The 19489-nt window shown below is 39.0% G+C and overlaps 1 protein-coding gene across 2 annotated transcripts in view; it reads left to right on the top strand.

The window, feature by feature from the left end:
• The window catches only part of unc5db (unc-5 netrin receptor Db), a 292277-nt gene that overhangs the window by 207666 nt on the left and 65122 nt on the right, over window positions 1–19489 (top strand). For both annotated transcript variants that reach the window (XM_084946399.1, XM_084946400.1), the window contains 2 exons: window positions 717–1079; window positions 13539–13623. In XM_084946399.1, the coding sequence (XP_084802525.1) occupies window positions 717–1079; window positions 13539–13623 (448 nt within the window). The remainder of the gene's footprint in view (window positions 1–716; window positions 1080–13538; window positions 13624–19489) is intronic.

Here is a 19489-nt window from a genome sequence, read left to right as displayed (position 1 = left end):
CCTCCCTCCTGTCCTTCAGGAGGACAACTGGGTGTCCAGAGGAGCTGACTCCAGCAGATGGATTATGGAGATCAAGCTGTGGGTGTGCTTGGTAATTAAATCTAACGCTCTGACCGTGGCTCAGAGCCCTGGACCTTCTGTCCAGGTTGTGCTCCCTTACCTCTGATGTAGCGGCTGCCTGCCCAGGCATGTTGTTTTAATTGCTGCTGGAATTTCATTGGTCAGCTGCAAGAATTTTCAAGCGATGTGGCCTTTAAACCTGAACTGACCTGGATCAGTGCTATCTGGGGACATCCAGATATTTGTATTAATTTTAAATATTAACGCTGATTTTAATATTTTGTTCTTTTTTTTTTTTTTGGTGAAATGACAACTCAGTTGAATGTAATCTGCTGCACTGTGCTGCAGACAGAGAGCCTGGATAATATTTAATCCATGCAAAGTAAGATGTTTTCCAGCTTTTAAACATCTTTGAATTTTTTCTTCTTCTTCTTTTTTTTTTTGCTTTCCTAAATCAAGGCATTAAAAAAATACCAGAATCGTACAATCTTGACCTTTTTTAGTTGTATCTGGGACAACAGTGAATTTCATTATCCCATGTGAGTGCTGTTTAGGTAGGGCTTTGATTCATTAGTTAAATGAGTTCCCTGCATAATACAGGTCCCTTGTGAACAGGGCTTCTAGGTGACTTGTGTGCTGTCTTTCCATCTCTGTAGGAAACCCGTTGCTTCTCAACTCCTCCATGCAGCCAGACTTAACAGTGGGCCGGACATACAGCACTCCCCTCTGCTTCCAGGACAGCACAGATAAAGAGCTCTTTGACCCCCTGCCAGACATCAAGGTCAAAGTTCAGAGCTCCTTTATGGTTTCACTAGGTGTGGCCGAGAGGGCGGAGTTCCACACCAAAGCCCCAGCCGAGACCTTCCCGCGAGATCTGAGCCGGGACTATTGCAGCACCATGGACAGAAGGAAGAAGGGCCTGCTTACCCTCAATGGGCCCTTCAGCTCCTGCAAAGAGCCGCTGAGGACCACCGGTGTGTTTGGTCACCATGGAGGGAGGCTGGTTGTGCCAAACACAGGTGAGCTTTACAGAAAAGTTGCTGGACTATCATGCAAAACCATAACCATAATTTTCCACCAATTTTCTTGCTTTTGTTTTTTTTACTTCCTCTTATCTGTGCGTCTTGAAAGCATAGTCTTTCTTTGCTGCAGTTCATTAAGACAAACAGCAGAGTGATTCTCTAGAAGGTTGCTGCTTAGAAACAGGTCCCTATCAGTAATCAGCAACCATTTTAGCTTTCTTTTAAAACAGAAAATTATTACTGTCTTAACCAAAGCATATTCAGGGACCACCATATCAATGTATCATGAAAAAGAAAAAATGCTAGTGTGACACAGCAGATGCAATAGTAAAAGTATAACAAACCATCGATTGAATCAGAAACTATAAAGCAGGATTTACGGGTTACTGCTGATTGAACTTGAAGTTAAAGACCTCTTAGAACGCTGTATTTCTTGTTGTACGAAGCAGCTAGGGTGTTTCTCAGAGGTCAGCGGCTCACAGAGGGGAAATAAAAGATGCGATGTGTCTGTCAGTTTAGTGTGAAGGATTAATCTCTTGCCCTGACAGTAAAAGTGACTCAGCATTTGTCTGGGGCTTCCCAAATATGCATCACATGTTCTCAAGCCGAGATAAAAAGTGCACACATAATGCAGATGCTAATGCCAAGTTCAGACTACACAGTGGAAGCTGAGAAGATGTAGAGCAGTGGGTCCAAAAATAAGCATAGGGCCATGGGATACATTTTATCCCATGTAGCAACAACCACCGAAGCCACGTCTTAGACACCTCGTGACATTCTAACAAAAAGACAAGCCCGCCAGAACTGATATTAACTTCTCTCAACCTCCTATGACAATCTCCACAATTTGTTTTGTGACGTTGACTAATAGAAGCAGAGAGCTCTCTGGCTTGCATGGCAAAAGAAAGAATCCAGAGAACAGGCAGCCCATACTGTTCCAACCGAAAGGTCCACAGTCACAGAACAGCCACTAGCATACACACGAATTTATGCACAAGAATAGATTCTACATTTTGCTTTGGGTAGCTGGTTGCTGGCCCATCCCTACTTGTGAAAGACTCTAAGCTGTGACCAGTTGAGGTCTGCCGTGTCGCTCTGACTCAAGTCACTGCAAGATCAGACAGAAATAGCTTGAATAGCTTAAAAGACCAACTCACACCTAAACTCCAGGCACCCCAGAATATTAAGCTTATTTTTGCATTTCTTCAGAGTATTGTTTCAGAGAAATACATTGAGGAGTTAAAGTTTTTGTTGTCTAAGGATAACTTGTTTCCATTATCCATCTTTTAAACTTTTTTATGCTACAGTCACACTGAAAAAAAAATTGTTGGCGACTGCAATGAACAAGTGACCTCTCACAGTCAATTGTTTCAAAGCGACTCTGGTGCGTCCAGACAGCAATAAAACAGCAATAAGGCGGAGTCAGTCTGATGGCAGACTGAGAGCAGATTTGTGACTGAATGGGGTCAAGCTGGCAATTACATGCAATCTGTCTGTGATAATATGGCAATTAACTGTGATAAATGGGCAAAAATCACCAATCTGTTGCCATCTACTTATGACGAAGTTCGCATTAAACCTCTGAAGTCAGAGTCAGCAGGAGGAGTGGAAGACTTAATTCTGGGGATGCTGGTTTTGGGTTGCTGATGTTTCCTTTCCCAGTGTGCTAACCCTAACCTCAATCCTACCCAATGCTCTGGGAGAGCAGCACCAACCACTACTATACAATCAGTTGGCAAGCTGTTGACTTAAGTCCTCTGTTGCAAAAAGACATGTCGCAAACAAATTGCACTCATTGGCGCAGATGGACTCAGATTGATTGATGTGTGTTCGCAATCCGTCTGCATTTATAAGTTACACAAGATTATATGCAAACCTTTGCCAGTCTTTGTCCAAGAGAGATTGCATTCAAGTTGCCCCATGATAGTTTGGAGACAGGTTGCCTCCCACCAGCTGATGTGTACAATCACCTTGAGACTGAAAGGAATCCCTGCAACTACTTGTAGCTGGTTCCTGAATGTGAAGAAATTAATTGTAATCACTGGGCAACCATCAATTTTTCCTAGCTGCAAACAGGTTGCTGTTCTATTCTGGTGTAACAAAGCCAGGAGTAGTCAGATGAATCTAGGATTTCTAGCTATGATCATGTTCAGGTTAAAAAGGGGACAAATATGGACTGGCAGCAGTCGCAGAATTTAAATGAAAAAAACAAACAAACTATAACATATGAAAAATCCACCGAAGGTAAAAACATATAATAAAAGCTGAAATCAACACAGCTGCTGTAGCCAAAGCAGCAGCCCGTGAGTGTGCATGATAAGAAAAAGCATTGTACAATATGTATAGAATTATAAAGCACTGTATGAGTGCACTGGAAAAAGTGCTATAAATAAAGTCCATTTAAAGCCTGGAGGCAAGGCTGGCAGAAATGCTGACCGTGTCACTTAACAGGCTTATCAGCATCAGTGCCCCATCATTACATCAAGAGAAGATGTAGCTGTTGTTTGGTATTTGTGTTAAATTAATGTCTTTCTTTAATGTATTGCTCCTGTGGCAACCCTGGCAGTACTAACATGAGAGCAAGCAAACAGCAAATATAAAATCATTCAAACTACTAAAAAGGTTTGCTTGCAAATTTTATAAAAGGTCAGCAATTGCAAGGCTTAGTTGCCCAGCCATTCATATGTTAGCCTGTCTGTGTTCCCCCGTGGGAACTATCCCACCACCATGACACTGAAAACCTACAGCAAAACCTGAAGCCACGTTGGTCACTAAAAGCCCTCCTGTGAATTATTTATTTACCCTCAAACTCATTAATTTTCAACTGACTGCTTTTGTAGAATACTTTGAGTATACAACTTAATCAATTTATAAGCGAAAATAAATGCAGGACTTGTGCTCTACCTACAGCTATACCTATGAAGAAACATGCTATATACACACAGATTTACAAATAGATGTTTCCTGAATCGATGTTGGATATATATATATATAAAGTCATCAGTTGGAAAGGACAAAGGAAATGATAATGTAAATCACCTTGTCAAAGTTTGTTCTAAACAAATGGCACATATCATTGCTATATGACAACTAGTACATGAACACACTCCTTAGACCCTGTAAGCTGTTGCTAAGATCCATCTGTGCTGTTGCCAAGGCAGGTAGCTGTTTGTTATTCCTCCACGTCATTGTGAGCTCTCTCAGGCAAACGGGGGTCACGCTGTCATCGTGTCCTGCCAACACAAATGGCTGGAGGAGTCTGCGTGAACTGTGCCAACCACTTCACTTACAGCCCTCTTCTGTGGTCCTCCCATATACACGGTGGTGTTCTTCAGCCTGCATGGAGAGGTGAAGTGAAATCAGCCTCCCACGGTCATCTTTCAGGCTGAAGGTCTGTGTGGAGAAGTCTTTGCTATCAAGAGCAGAACTCGCACGGTGTGTCTGCAGGGACTGCTGTTCATTAGACTGAACAGGCAGCCATACGCAGCACTTCACTGCAGATTACTGGAGTTCTCCAGTCACCTTAGTGATACAAACCAAAATAGCAACGTTCCTTACATCTGTTCAGCCATTTTTAAGGAGTGGATTCACACTACATCTCCCACACAAAAGCAGGGGACTTGCAGCTTTGAAGAATTAATTAAAATTTCATTAGAAATGAAAGACCGTGCAGCTGATTCTGTCTTTGAAAACAATGTCCTAAATTACTCTGGATAATTCACAAACCCCACTTTCAGCATTTTCAGTAGTTGTACCTATTTTCTACCAAAGAAATAAATCCTTTCACAGTGGCCATGAAGCTTAAGGAAGCACTCTTAATCACTTTAAAGGTACTTTTGATTGTTTAAACTTTCTAAATGAACAAAAACTATGAGTCTCAGAATTATTTGAGATAGTGTTAGAATCTTTTTAAATTCTCTAAACACTTCATTTTCAAATAATTTGACTTTTCTGCCAATGATTTCATGGTTAGCGGTCTAAAATGGTCTCGAAGAAACTCACTGACAACAATACAATTACAAACAACATGAAATACAACTTGCTCTGCAGGAGACATTCTTTCTGTTGAAATATTGTGAATCCCAGTGCTGAATAATCCCATAGAATTCCCTGGAAAGAGGGATCATCCCTCTATAGTAGACATCTACCTGCCTGTGGTCTACCTAGCCTGTGGCCTCTCAATTAAATGCATGTGAAGTTCTCAGGTATTCTGAATCATCTAGTGTTCGTATACACTTGCAGTGAGCAAGTGTATACGAACACTAGATGATTCATACCGTGCCCAAACACATTAGACCCTCCACACTCCAGTACGTGTGACTAGTGTGATCATTCCGTGCTGTGCCACGATGCAGTTAAGTGAACTGGGATCTGGTGAACCTGGGTGTGGTTCAGTTGTACTATGTTATGTAATCAATGTCTGCACCACATCACAGAACTCCAGTCATCCTCATCTACATCTGCCTCTGTAAAAGTCACATTAAGTAATTTACAAACATCTGAGCAGATCGCGTCTCACTGCTTCCCTAATTAAGTCATAAAAATCACAAACCTGGTGCTCTGCAAGATCATGTTTCAAGGGTGCAAATGTGTCTGAGAGAGAGAGAGAAAGAACGCATAAAGCCATGAAGTGGCCGTGGAGGAGTGGTGAGTAGGTACACTGTTCCAAAAAATAGTAATGTCAAAGTATCTTACTGTATATTTTACAGTTTTGTACTGTCTTTCTAGAATATCATTAAATTTACATAAGTAGACTGTGATTTTACATGTCAAAGGTAAAATAACATAACATCACTGTAAATATAGTAAAACACAATTTACTTGTTTTTTAAATATATTTTTTTGTACATATGCATATTTAGATTGTAAAAATACATTCAGAAATGTATCATAATTTCACAAATATTTGTCTGTTATGTGAGAGAATTATCTGTTAAATTCAAATGTAATACTATATTGAATAATCAATAATTAAAGGAGTATCTGAATTATAATTTTGCTGAAAATTTCATGTCATCTAGGTCTGATTCAATAATTCAGAGGTAACAAGTGAAAATATAATTAATAGGAATAAAAACTAAAAAAAACATATAAAACATTGCACGGCCACGCTGTGCTAATTATATATTTTAAAAAATAAATGTAGAGGTAGGAATTGCAATTAATATAAATCTCAAAGTATTCACAACATTCCTGAACAGAAATAGGCCTCTGCACCTGGGGTGAGGGTGTGGCCATGAAAACAATGTGACATGCCATTGGATGTTGGGACACATAATAACATGACACTAAGCATCGGCCAATGAATGTGAACTAACAACCACAAGGTCGCGGGTATGGCTGCACTGTAGGAAAAAATCCTAATATAAAAGTATTTTACAGTGCATTTTACAGTTTTGTTCTGTTCTTCTAGAATATCATTAAAGTTACGTAAATAGACTGTGATTTCACATTTCAAATGTAAATTAACGTTAAATCACTGTAATGCAATAAAACATAATTTTCATGATTAATAAATGTATCTGTCTGTACATATGCATATGTACATATTTAGATTGTTAAAATACATTCACAAATGTATCATGATTTCACAAATATTTGTCCGTTATTTGAAAGATTGAACTGTTAAATTCAAATGTAATGCTATGGAAAAGTATATAACAGGATTCCTATAAGCTTGTGTTACATCACATAAGTATTATTATCATTGCTATTTAGGGCGATCGTGGCTCAAGAGTTGGCAGTTTGCTTGTGATCAGAAGGTTGCCGGTTCGAGCCCCGGCTCGGACACTCTCGGTATTGTGTCCGTGGTCAAGACTCTTCACCTACCACCTACTGGTGATAGCCAGAGGGGCCGATGGTGCGATATGGCAGCCTCGCCTCTGTCAGTCTGTTTCAGAGCATGCAATCCATTATTATTTAAACCAACTGTTAACTGTATATTTCTGTACATTTACGTATTATGATTCATATTGCCACATTCATTGACCTTGTTTATAGGTAATTTCATTGTTTGATCACGTTAAAATGTTCCTAATTTAATGTCTAAAAGCACTTGGAAAAGGCAGAATCCCATGTAAAATTTGCGCAACAAACTCTATTTTCATTACTGAAAATAACTGTATTTTTATGAGGAAGTTATTTTCTGTTATTTTACGGTAGTATTTTGGCGCCCCAGCTACCGGAATATTACCGTTTTTAACAGTGTACAGTGGTGCACAGTGCGAGGTAAGCATGCCTAGCATCGGTATCCCCTAAGACTCAGCTCCTTTTTAAACAATGTCCAAATCACTACAGACACAGAACCAACCCACCTGTCACTCTGCCGTCATCCATTTGTCATGAGCAAGACGTTGAGAAACTCAGACTACCTATGAAGGAGCCAGTTTGTCTCAACCATACACAAAATGAATTTCACAGTATAGTAAAAAAAACAACTGCTTTTCAGTGTTTCCACAGTGCAGAGCTTTCACTTTTAATGGCCATTGTTGGCAAGTGAGTTTTTTTTTTATTTTTGTTTAACTGAGTGATCAGAACCCTTACAGCAAGGGGTTTAACTACTCAAGAAAGACAGTTGCAATTGACTCTTCCTACCAATTTCTTTGTCGCCACCAGCGCAAGCTCCCCAACATGTGAAACACAGCTTTATTAAAAACAGACAAACTCTAAAGAATGCCCATTCCAGACATGACCAAGTTATTACAAATACACACTTTCCATAAAGCTGCCAAAACCCTTTATCTGTCATCTCCCTCGCTGCTCCTCTGAACCTTTTATTTGTAAAGCAGGGCCTTTATATGCTCGCTACACTTCAGAGTGAATGCTCTGCCATTCACTCTGCGGCAGATGAATAGTGTGAAGCAACAGAGGACGGGCAGTGTTGATCTTTTGACATGCTGTGAAAAAAATCCACTTGCTTCTTCAAAGCTGTTGTGTAGCTGACTGGGAGATCAGAGTGAAAAGAAAGAAATGTTTACAGCTTAACTTAAATCACATATTGATTCAGTTGCTTATTTTCTGTAGCCATTTGTGTATATTCAGGCTGATCAGCTAAGCTCTTAGACTACTAAGACCTAAGGGGAAAAAATAACAGTGTTTACTCGGATTATGTAGGAATAACAACCTCCTACACATTTTACTGAAAAACGTCAGTTTTGTTTACCGAGAAACAGGTTTTACGCATTGTGACCCACTGGCCACTCATCTTCATATTTTCCCCACAATTCCTAGATCTTTCCTAACAAAGGATGTTTACCTCTTTAGGCGCTTTTTAACATTTCTGTTTTTCCCTTAATATTCAGCGCATATGTGGATAATTTCATGATTCACCGACAAAAATAAATAGCAATATATTTTGCAAATGTTATTCTGTGCATGGTCATTATGGCACATGAGTTATATCAAGCAATGCTTGAGCTACCAGATAAAAAAGCATGTGGTTAGACCATATTTTTGCTGAACATCTTAAACATGCCAGTAATAAGCTGGCATCCATTTCTTTCCATCTGTTTTACTGGTTGCATGATCCATGGCTTGTTGCCAGACCCAGTGTTATCTGTTCTGTTAGTGCCGATCATTAAGGATTAGGCTAGGAAAGTCAGCAGTCTTGATAACTACAGGCCAACACTATTAGCGAAGACAACATCAAAAGTTTTAGAAAGAAACTGGCTCCATAGATTACATATGTTCATTAACTTCACTGATAACCACTTTGACTTCAAACTCAAGCATGGTGCTGATTTTTGTATATATTCTTTGAAATAAACTTTAAACCAATGTAGAAGACAGAATTCATATCACTTTTTATGTGTTTTTATCAATGCCTCCAAAGCGTTTAGGTGTGCAAATTATAAAGTTACTTGCTAAGTTCAGTCAAGGAGGGGTGCCAAATACATCATGAAATTTCTGGTTTAACTGTTAAAGACAAGCAGACATTGCAAGCTGTTGCATTTCTGCCCTGGTTGGAGTTAGTGATGGAGTTAGACAAGGAGGAATTTTGTCCCCAATTCTTGTCAATGTTTATGTTGATGATTTGTCAAAGAAATTAAGAGCCTATATGGGATGCATGGTATTTTATTGATCCATTTTATGTATATAGATGATCTTGTTGTCTTTAGTCTTAGCAGTGCTGGTCTCCAGCGGCTCTTTCACATACGTTCTCCTTACTGTATGACGTTTAACATGATATCAGATACAATGTCTGTAAAAGAGCGCTGTAGATTTGCAGAAGCAAGTAAGGACAACTATCAAAGATTTCCAGAGTTGAAATTGTCAGATAATCATTTTACTGTCTGTAACAAGTTCAGATATCTTGGACGTCTCACATCAAATGTCAGATGATAATAGGGATGGGTATCGAAAACCGGTTCTTGTTGAGAACCGGTTCCCACTGTTTCAATTCCTTGGAATTGTTTGCCATTTTTGCAAACGATTCCCTTATCGATTCCAGTCGCCCCGAATGACGTCACCACGTTGCGGAGCGTCATTTACCTGGCAGGAAACATGGCGGCTCAAACGCTAAAAAGTTTGGTTATACTTTACGAGAACGGATGGCAACAGGGCAACTTGCAATACTTGCAAAGTAGATATTTCATTTAAGGGAGGAAACACTACGAATATGCAAAAGCATTTGCTCACAAAACACGCGATGACCTTAAATGAATGTCGTGATTTTAATTCTGCTCCGGACTCGTGAATCTCAACCCAGCAGCAGCGGTAACGTTTGCACGTCCTCTCCGGTTAATGCGGCAGGTAAATAATCAACTAACAGTGCATATTATGTTAGCGCGATCTGCCTTATTACAAAACCTGCCATTACTGTGCATTTAGGTGACCATGATGAGAGAGACAGACAGAGTCTGGCTGGCTCAGATGCTGGCAGTTCTCGCTGCAGTCTACCGGTAGCATCTCCTTTCAGGCCAGGATAGACGAATGTTACCGAGCAGTGACTAAGTTTGTGGTCAAAGGCTTGCACCTATTTGCCACAGCAGATGCCCCGATTTTCGGTAAGTGAATGTGTTTAATTGTAGGCAGGGACATTACTGGATATTCTTGTGTAATTGCTACAGAATAATTTATGTTATACTTTGTTATTGCTACAGAAGAATATTTATTTTATTATTTTACATTTACAATTTTTTTCCCCGGGGACCCTGTGACACCCCATTGAAGAGCCATAGGCTGGATCTCTTAAGGATCTCTTAAGATGTCACTGTTGGGTTTGTAAGGCCATGTTACTCCTAAATTTCTATCTTGTTCAAAGAGAAGATATAAAACAAAGTTCTAAGCTAATCGACCTGTGTGTTCTCCTTTCTAAAAAAGAATCGATAAGAGAATCGATAAAGAATCGAATCGTTAAACAGAATCGAAAATGGAATCGGAATCGTGAAAATCTTATCAATACCCATCCCTAGATGATAATGGAAATGTTGGATGAAGTGTGCATACATCTTAGGTAAATTTAATGCATGTGTCGATAGAGAGACCATTTCTTCATTTAGAACATAATGTACACCTCTGTATACGAAAGACCTTTGGACAAATTATAGGAAAACAAGTTTATGGAAACTTCATGTAGCTTTTATTGAGGCTTTGAGGTTATTACTGAATACACTGAGATGGCTCAGTGCAAGTGAGATGTTTGTAACTGCTGGAGCCACTACATTTAAAGTTTTATTAACACATCTCATTGATAAATATATTTGCATGCACATGAAGCAGATACAAGGTTTAGCACCGCACGTTATCACTCTTCATTGTGGAGACACTGGTATAGTTGCAGGAAGGTGATTTGGGTGTATTTTTATTTGTTTTTCTCTTGTTTTTGTGTTACTGTATGTGATTTGTTTTGTTTCTATGGACATAAAGATTGACTGAATAAAAATTGATTGATAGTCATGAAATTATGTTGCAGCCAGGTGCTGCTGATCATATACACTTGATTAGCTTTATCATCAGCAAGGCTGAGCACCTTTATATAGGCAGTAGTTTCGGAGTTTTTTGGTCTGGTGCATGTTAACACATCGTGGACGTTCCAGCAAATTATCTTAAGGTCAGAAAAGCAGGAAAATCCAAGCTGATGGGTTTTCACAATGTAATGTGAAGTGATTTTTTCTTTAATTGTTTATATTGGGGTTTTTTGATGTTGTTAAAGTAACTTTTCCATCATCACTATAGGTCATCAAAAAAGAAAAAAGAAAAGAAAATGCAGTTGCAAAGAATGGTCTGGACTTTTACATCAAAAAAGCAGAGCCACACACTGAAATGAGAGAGCAGCCAAAAGTAGATTCTTACTTTGTTTGGTCATAAGAGGCTGAATTACATGCTTGGTTAATTTTTTTTAACAGACTTGAGTCAAAGGTATTTTTTTTAACCAGTTTTGTGGCTGAAGGGGAAAAAAGTGTAGTTTAAAGAGCGTACAATCATATGACGAAAACATCAGTTGCTAAATCCCTTAGCATCTGACTGGTGTAGCCATGTTTAAAATGAGCCCCATTGTGCTGGAAACTGTGTGCATGAACATGAATGCTGTGTCAACACAAGCTAAGTTAAAACCTTCACTTATCTTGCACATGATCAGAGTCATTGTCGGCTTCTCATCCATAGCAGCCTTATGTAAGTCTTCATTGTAGCCTCATGTAAGCATAAAATGCCAAAACCTTACATGTAAACAATAAAATGTTTTCCATTGTTTTTGAGTTTCCCTCACTAACATTATCTGTACCAACAAATATCCAATAAATATATAAAATGTTTGTGCTAATTGGTTGAAATTCAGAAGTGAAATACTAAAATAGTACTCAGGGCCTGTTTGCCTCAGTCACACATAACTGCAGGCTAAATTTTGATTACTTGAATACACTAATTAGTTGTTGTTTCTTCTTTGAAAAAAAAAATCAATAAATAAGAAAATCCAACTGATTTTTGCAAAAGATATATGTTTTATAATTTTGTAGGGACTGTTAAAGACCTGCATGCAAATATTCTATCAATAACTCCAGTGCAACTTAGTCACAGTAACTCCCACAGCTCTGCCTGCTTACTACACTTTTTTCTACAAGCTTTGTTTGCTAACCCATTAATTTGTTATTTTTCTCATTCGCTTACAAGAAATAACTTCATAGTTTATTTAAAGTTCATATTTGTGTCATTGATTCCCTCTCATCAGTATGGAAATTGTTGCTCTGTTGTGTAGCACTTTATACTCAGGAGGACGGTTATATAAAAAGTAAATGCTTCAATATAGCTAATTAGCGACAATAAGCTACATTTATATTAAATTTTCTGACTCTACATCCTCCCAAAGCCTAGCAAAGTCAAAAATGCTTACTGGTTACCAACAGGGCAAATTTACAGATGTAGTTTCAGTGGGACTTGGAACGGAAATGATTGCACCCACACAAGGAAAGTCAATTATTGGCAGAGAGAATGGTTTCACCTCCAAATTTCAGTTTAAAATTCCATTGTGACCAGAACTTTGTAATGAACTCTGTGACGTCTTATATCTGAACTCTCCAATACATAGCAGTGTAAAATAGACCATGTGGCTTGGTACCAGACGACACATATAGTTGACTGCAAACCTTAAACTGCAGCCGCTTGGAAATATTTGCACTAAAGCAAAAAATTAAAATTAAAAAAAAGACATAAAAGACATAAGGTTAATAAAATTCATTTTTGTCACTGTGGTCTGCTCACTGAAACTTTTTCCCATTGAACGATGACAGTAAAAAGCATCTTGACCTCCACCAAGCAGATTCTTTGTCTAAATATAGAAATATTTTACCAGGCTGGGATGAAATTTAAATAATTCAATCCAATCAGTGTTTTTCAATTCAAGCTCATCTATATCGCGCTAAATTGAAACAATAGTTTCCTCAAGGCTATTTATATTGTAAAGTAGAGACCGTAATAATGTAAAGAAAAGCCCTATGAGCAAGCACTTGGTGATGGTGGAGGAAAAACTCCTGCCGTTAGATTGATGGGCAAGTATTTGCTTTGACCAGTTAGGATTGGGTGGATGGAGACAGGATGAAAAGTTTGAAGTACAGTAACATCTTCTATCTATTTCTATCTTTGCTAACAACCAGTCAAGAATCAGAAATCTGCAAATGCCAGTGCTTCACCGAGTCCTCCCGAAATACTCTAGGCTGTCTTATAGCTAACCCTATAGAAAAGTAGTATTTATGTCTTCATTTGCTCATGATATGTGAACACTGTTTAAATATGCCAAAATAAGCCCTTTTTTATTGTACTCCCATTGAAAATCAGCAGGAATATTATAACACTTAGAAGCCCAAGTCTAGGTCACTCTTTTCTTTGAGGTGAACTGAAGCGCTCATAAATATCTACATAACCCCAGCATGTATGACATGCTCTTATTTTGCCCTATGCTGTCAGGCTGCTGGAGGAGTTGCTGCTGACACAAATGTGTGTGTGTGTGTTTGTGTGTTTCAGGGGTCAGCCTCCTGGTGCCTCATGGATCCGTGGCTGAAAATATGTCCTGGGAGATGTACATGGTGATCAATCAGGGAGAAGCAAGGTGAGGCCACAGTTTACCTAAATATCATTTGAAGCATCTATCTGCCTGTCACTCTCTCTCTATCTTATCATCCATCTGCCCTGACTCTCCATCACCTGTCCTCGCTGTCCTGCTTTGCTCTAATTATTTACTATCTTCTGTTACTTTGTTTGCAGCTGCAGTATCAGCGCTCTGTCATTGTGGGATGAAGGAATTTGATTTAGGCTTTCTGACTCAGAGAAATATGTTTTCTTACTGCCTGTTGTCTGTGTTGAGTTTAGCTTCTAGTCTTCCAAGTATGAAATTTCAACCAAAACAAAAAAATTATTAATTAAAAAAATCAAGCTTTTTAAAGATCAGTTGGAGGATTTCATGTCACTGTCTCTAAACATTGTAAATGGTAAATGGCCTGTATTTGTATAGCGCTTTACTTAGTCCCTAAGGACCCCAAAGCGCTTTACACATCCAGTCATCCACCCATTCACACACACACATTCACACACTGGTGATGGCAAGCTACATTGTAAGAGGATAGCAAGACAGTCTGAGTGTAACACACATATGCTTGTGCTGTCTTTCATACTATTCACACAGCCTTTTAGAGCCAAAATGAGAAGTTGTTTATGATGTGTCTGAGGCGGTTGGCTGACAAATCTTATATCAAACAAAGACTACAGATACTCTTCATAGGCTAAAAAATACATTGATAATGAAAGGAGCCTTCACAAGATATTACACATCAGACTCCTTTTTTCCATCATGGTTTGTAGTAGTCAGGATATAAAACTGTTCTGGAGGAACTTTGTTTTATTACTGATTAATAATGGATGATTGAGCTGCTGAACCATTAATGCTTGACCCTGTACTATCTCCTGTAAATTACATATGGAAAGCAAGATGCAAAAAAAAAAAAAAGTTTCCTGAAAAACCATTCATCAGGAAAGCTGTAATTATTTTTTACCGGTAATGCAATCAAAAGCTTTTGATTTGCAGGTTTTGACTCTGAACTGCAGAATGCAAAAACAAACGCCTGCACTGTTGGAAAAGAAGGTAGGAGAACATCTAAAAAAAATGGAGGCACTAATCAAAAGGAGAGTTTGCTTTTATGGAAATTAGTGATTTACCTCTGTCTTTGAAAATTGTCTTTGATGAATGGTTTGCTCTCAAGTAAAACATATGTGACTAAATCCAAAATAAATTAAATGTCAGACAAAATAAGAAATGCCAGTTACATTCATTGGCTAAACACATTAGCTAACTATCATTTTAATGTTAGCTAATGTACCTTAGCTATAGGCCTCTAAGCTTATCAATTGCTGTTAATCAGTTTTTTATGTTAGGAGCTTGAAAAACTATAAAGAAGTCATGTCAAGAAGAAGTCAAGAAAGGTAATAAAGAATCAATAGATGGAAAGGCAACCTGTCTCAAACCAGTTGTAGCCCCGCACTGACTGACTGCAGCTTGGCGTCAGTCTCAGACAGATTGGCCAAGGATTGTAAATAATTGTTTAATTTGTAAATGCAGACAGATGGCAATACATTGCAGTCATTCTATGTCAATCAACAGAGGATTTGACTCAACTGGTTGCCAGCTGGTTGCATTCTGGTGTGTCATTTTCCCATCCTGCAGTAACTATGTAACTGTTTTCGGAGGAATTTCTTGAATTCTGTTTCAGATCCATGAGTTTCTGGCTGGACTCTGCATGGAAGCTGTTACAGTAAATTTCTGGATCTATAGATGACAAAAAGTTTGGAACCTTTGCTAATTTATCACAGTCAATCACTTTATTATCATAGATGCAACTGTAACTGCCAACTTAACCCCATTCAATCGCAAACTTATAACAGACAGACTCCACCTTATTACCAACTGATGGCGGCTGGTGGCAGACCTGGTTCCTCTCCAAACTCTATTTATGTGCTATAGTCACTTCGCTTGAGTGACTATAGCATTAATGTCAGTAGCATATTATTGGTATGATATGTATCAAGAAACTTTTGCTTAATTATGGCTTGTTTTTTGCTGTGGCCCTCTGATCATTAACAAACTGACCATTTGACCATGCTACAATCACTGCCGCTCAGTAGTTCAGCACATTTTTTCATTTCCAAAAGCAGCTGGTTAGTATAGTTTTTGACCAGCAGGAAATAATGCATTTGTTTCCTCTAGATAGTATTTCAGGCTCCAGGCTACTGTATAAGGGATGTTTTCCTCCTCTCTTTGGAAAATTCTGAGGCATTAACATTTGGGCAGCTAGCTGTAGCTGATCCATTTCACCTCTGCTAATTTAAGTCGCTAAACTTGGCTGTGTTAGTGGTGTTGGTGGCCTTATGGAGAATCTTTATTGGAACTATCTGATAACGCAATTTGTGCCTCAGTTTTGGTGAGTAATAACTCACCAGTTAATTAATCAGCTGCTTAGTGCTAATTAGTAAGGATGCAACTTGGTAATCAGGCTTGCTAGTGTTAGTAGTTGTAGCAATGATAGTGATCATAAAGGCGTGTTACAAAGCCATCAAAAATGAACAAATGAATATATTGGCAACCACTTGTAAAGCTTGTACAGAAGGTAATGTGTGTGACCCTCCCCAAAGCCATCTCTGCATCCATGTGTGTTTACCCTCAGGCTATGTGACAGATGGGCGTATCTCCCTCTCTCTTTAGGAGCCCTCTTGGTCTCTCGATATGGGTGTTCATTTCCAGAAGCCCCTCACAGGTGGTAGTGTGGGCTTTGATGTCCTAGCAGCTGTGGAGAAACTCAAGTTTACACCACACGACCCAGGGGGGACTTCGCAATGGAGTCCTCTATTTAGATAACTGCCTGATAAGAAGCAAAGTCAAACGTCCAATCCTCCAATGCCTTCCCCGTCCTCGTCACTCTGAGAGTCAATATGTAGTTATGTACTCCATTCGGTGTCAACAATGTGGCGCTCTGGGAGAGAGTCACGACCCGGGAAGCTTGTTTAAACGATGATGAATGCAGTCATGAACAGAGCTTGGTTGCGCTGATGGACATGCACGACAGAATAGAAGGCACATATTTCTCTCGGGGCCTTTCATCTTGGCAGCACGTACATTATGCATTCTGATCACGGCTAGGTAATGACCCTCAGATGGACTGAGCTGTCTCCAGGGCGGAAGTTTGCACGGTCTTCCCTGTGGAGATTCACAAGGGTTTCTAGTTTCCTCTGAAGTGTCACTGTTTATTCACATGGCTCCACTTGAACAAAGTAGCAAAAGAGAATAGAACCTACAAAATGACAGGGATGTAGCTCGCCTTGATGGGAGCCACTGACATAATAAGATGCAAACAGGGGTGGAAAGAGTGAGTTATGCCTGTCACGATGCAGATTTTCTGTATTTGAGGTTGATTTTCAAAGCAGTCACTCAATTTTCCATTACATGTTTTATACTGATGTTAAAAATTCAGCACAGCTCCTCTTTGTCCTCTATAGAGTTACACAATTATACACAATACATGGAAACCTCTCAATCTCAGAGCTTTTTAAGAAGTCCTGTAAACACAGAATCATGATAGAGTTTAGGAAAACTGCTTTTTTACATCCATAGTCACCAGACAGGTAGAAACTATGTAAAATATAAATGACACATGTGCAATATAAATTGATACATAGTAAAGATAAATTATGAATCATGGTAAGTTAAAAATGATCACAGATCTGCTGTGCCAATGTCGCTATCTGGCCTTTGCTTCATAAAGTAATTTAAAGGAAGGAGAGTAAGTCCATGCAAAACCTATTTTTCAAGAGTAAAGATGACTGTTTTGTCCAGTTGCATTTAAAAATTAATATTTTGACATTCATTAAATAGATAATTGATTAAAAGAGACAATAAAAGTGACTCAATCATAGACCTCTATGGGAGATCTTAACTTATTAACACGTGTGCATTACTCTCTTGGGCTCAGATATGTTTTTATAGAGGCAACACTTCAAAAAGTGTTAATGTAGTGTTACTTCACCAACACAATGCATCTTGGTTTACTTTTATTTATGTAGCACTAAATCATAACAATAGTTGCCTCAGAGTGCTTTATATCATATACAATAATACAATTAAATGACCCACTATGAGTACTTGATGACAGCGGGAAGGAAAAACTTCCTTTTAACAGGAAGAAACCAGGCTTGGGGAGGGGCAAGGTGAAGGGAGGGGGACGGGATGAGCACTCCCATCAAAAACAGTATTCTAATTTGGTGGAATGATAGTGTGTACTCGATTTAGGCAAATGTAGCCTTTATTTAGGTCAGTAATTACCCATTATTATTTTTTGCTACCTCAGGCATGACCAGGAAGAAAAGCAAATGGATAATTAGCTTTGTATGTTTCTTTATATTTTCAGGTTACAGGTAGCACTCTTTCCTAGGTTCTGTGACATGGGGTCTTTGAAAGTCCTTACAGGTGTAAATCCTTTTGGTGTAGAGCTGCCTTCATCCCCTCCTTTAGATTCCTACCTGCTAGCAGAAAGTGTTTACTTTCTTCCACCATCTTTTCTACCTTTGAAACTTTCAGCAAATATGTCAGGCTCCAACATGACAGTGTTTTGTTTCAGCCACAGCCATGCTTTTCATGTCTTTATTTTTCCCCCCTTGCTCCTCATGCACTGAAACATATTTACTGTTGACAGCAATGTTTCTTCTGGTGGTCTGTTAACTTTGTCATCTCACCATCTGTTAATCACCGTCTGTGTCGTAGCAGGCCAGTGGACACAGAATTGTATCCTATTCATTCCCACTACAGTGTCTTGCACCCAACCCCCCTCCAACCTACTTCTCCACACACTCGCAGTCCTATTAAAGCTATTTTCTTGAAGCTTTTCAAAGGCTCATCTAAATCTTCTGAAGTCGCGGTTTTGCTTAGGTCAGACATATTCGCTTTTGCCTTCAAGGTTTTATGAGCACTTTGTATTGTAAGATAAATCCTTCAACCTACTGAGGCAGAAGCAGCTTTGTTCTCGTAGGAAAATTACTTTTTCTGATGAAATTATATTCCGCAGATGTGCTTTATGAAAGAGGCCCAGGTGAACATTCAGGGTCTGGTTTAGTATATTGTTTATAAGTTTTTAATTCATAAATCCCACGAACACACCCAGCAGCGCTCACAGAGTAAATTGCAGGATTGGTTTTATAGAGTTTGAGGGCTAAAAACTGATTATCTGTTATACATAGCTGTCAGTGCACCAGTGCATAGGTGTGACACAACTTCCTGCTTGGATGCCTGGCCCTCTGGTTAAAATCTGGGCTGCTTCCACTCTGGCTGTCCAAACTGATCTGTTTATCAGGATGGAGAGCCTTTTTAGCACCTGCTTAAGCAGGTCCAGTCGTGGTTGGGAGATCCCACTGCACAGTGTTCTGGATGAACACATTGTTCATGGTTTCGGTTCAGGGCTCACAAATCCCACTGTCTCCACCAAGGTGACATTACACTTTAGAAAAAAAGTCTTGTCTTCCTCAGGACAGAGATCCATCTTCATTTGAAATGTTAGGCTCAAACATAGATGAGGAAATCTGCAGTTTGATGAGGAAGATGAGATCTGTCCTGCCTGTTCTGATGCTGAACCTTATGAGCCTAATATTTAATATTATCATTCAGTACTAGAGTATATTAATAACTTAAGTCTAATGGTTTGTGCTTCGTTTCTCTATTAACCATGAGTGTTTAACAATGAATAGGAGCTCAGCATGAATCCCATTAGTAAAACAACATTGTCACATCATGCTTGTACACTGTACACTGTACTGTACTTACTTGTAGGTGTACATGTGAGTGTGAATGGTTGTCTGTCTCTCTGTGTTGGCCATTCAGCAGACTGATGAGCTATGGGAGCAGGGATAGATTACAGCCCCCATTCGAATTGGATAAGTGG

This window comes from Perissodus microlepis, chromosome 12, assembly GCF_051167445.1.
Source record: "Perissodus microlepis isolate ML-2025 ecotype Zambia chromosome 12, ASM5116744v1, whole genome shotgun sequence".
NCBI classification, from domain to species: domain Eukaryota; kingdom Metazoa; phylum Chordata; class Actinopteri; order Cichliformes; family Cichlidae; genus Perissodus; species Perissodus microlepis.
The sequence above is the reverse complement of the archived record's forward strand: the minus strand, read 5'-3'. Positions and strand labels throughout refer to the sequence as shown.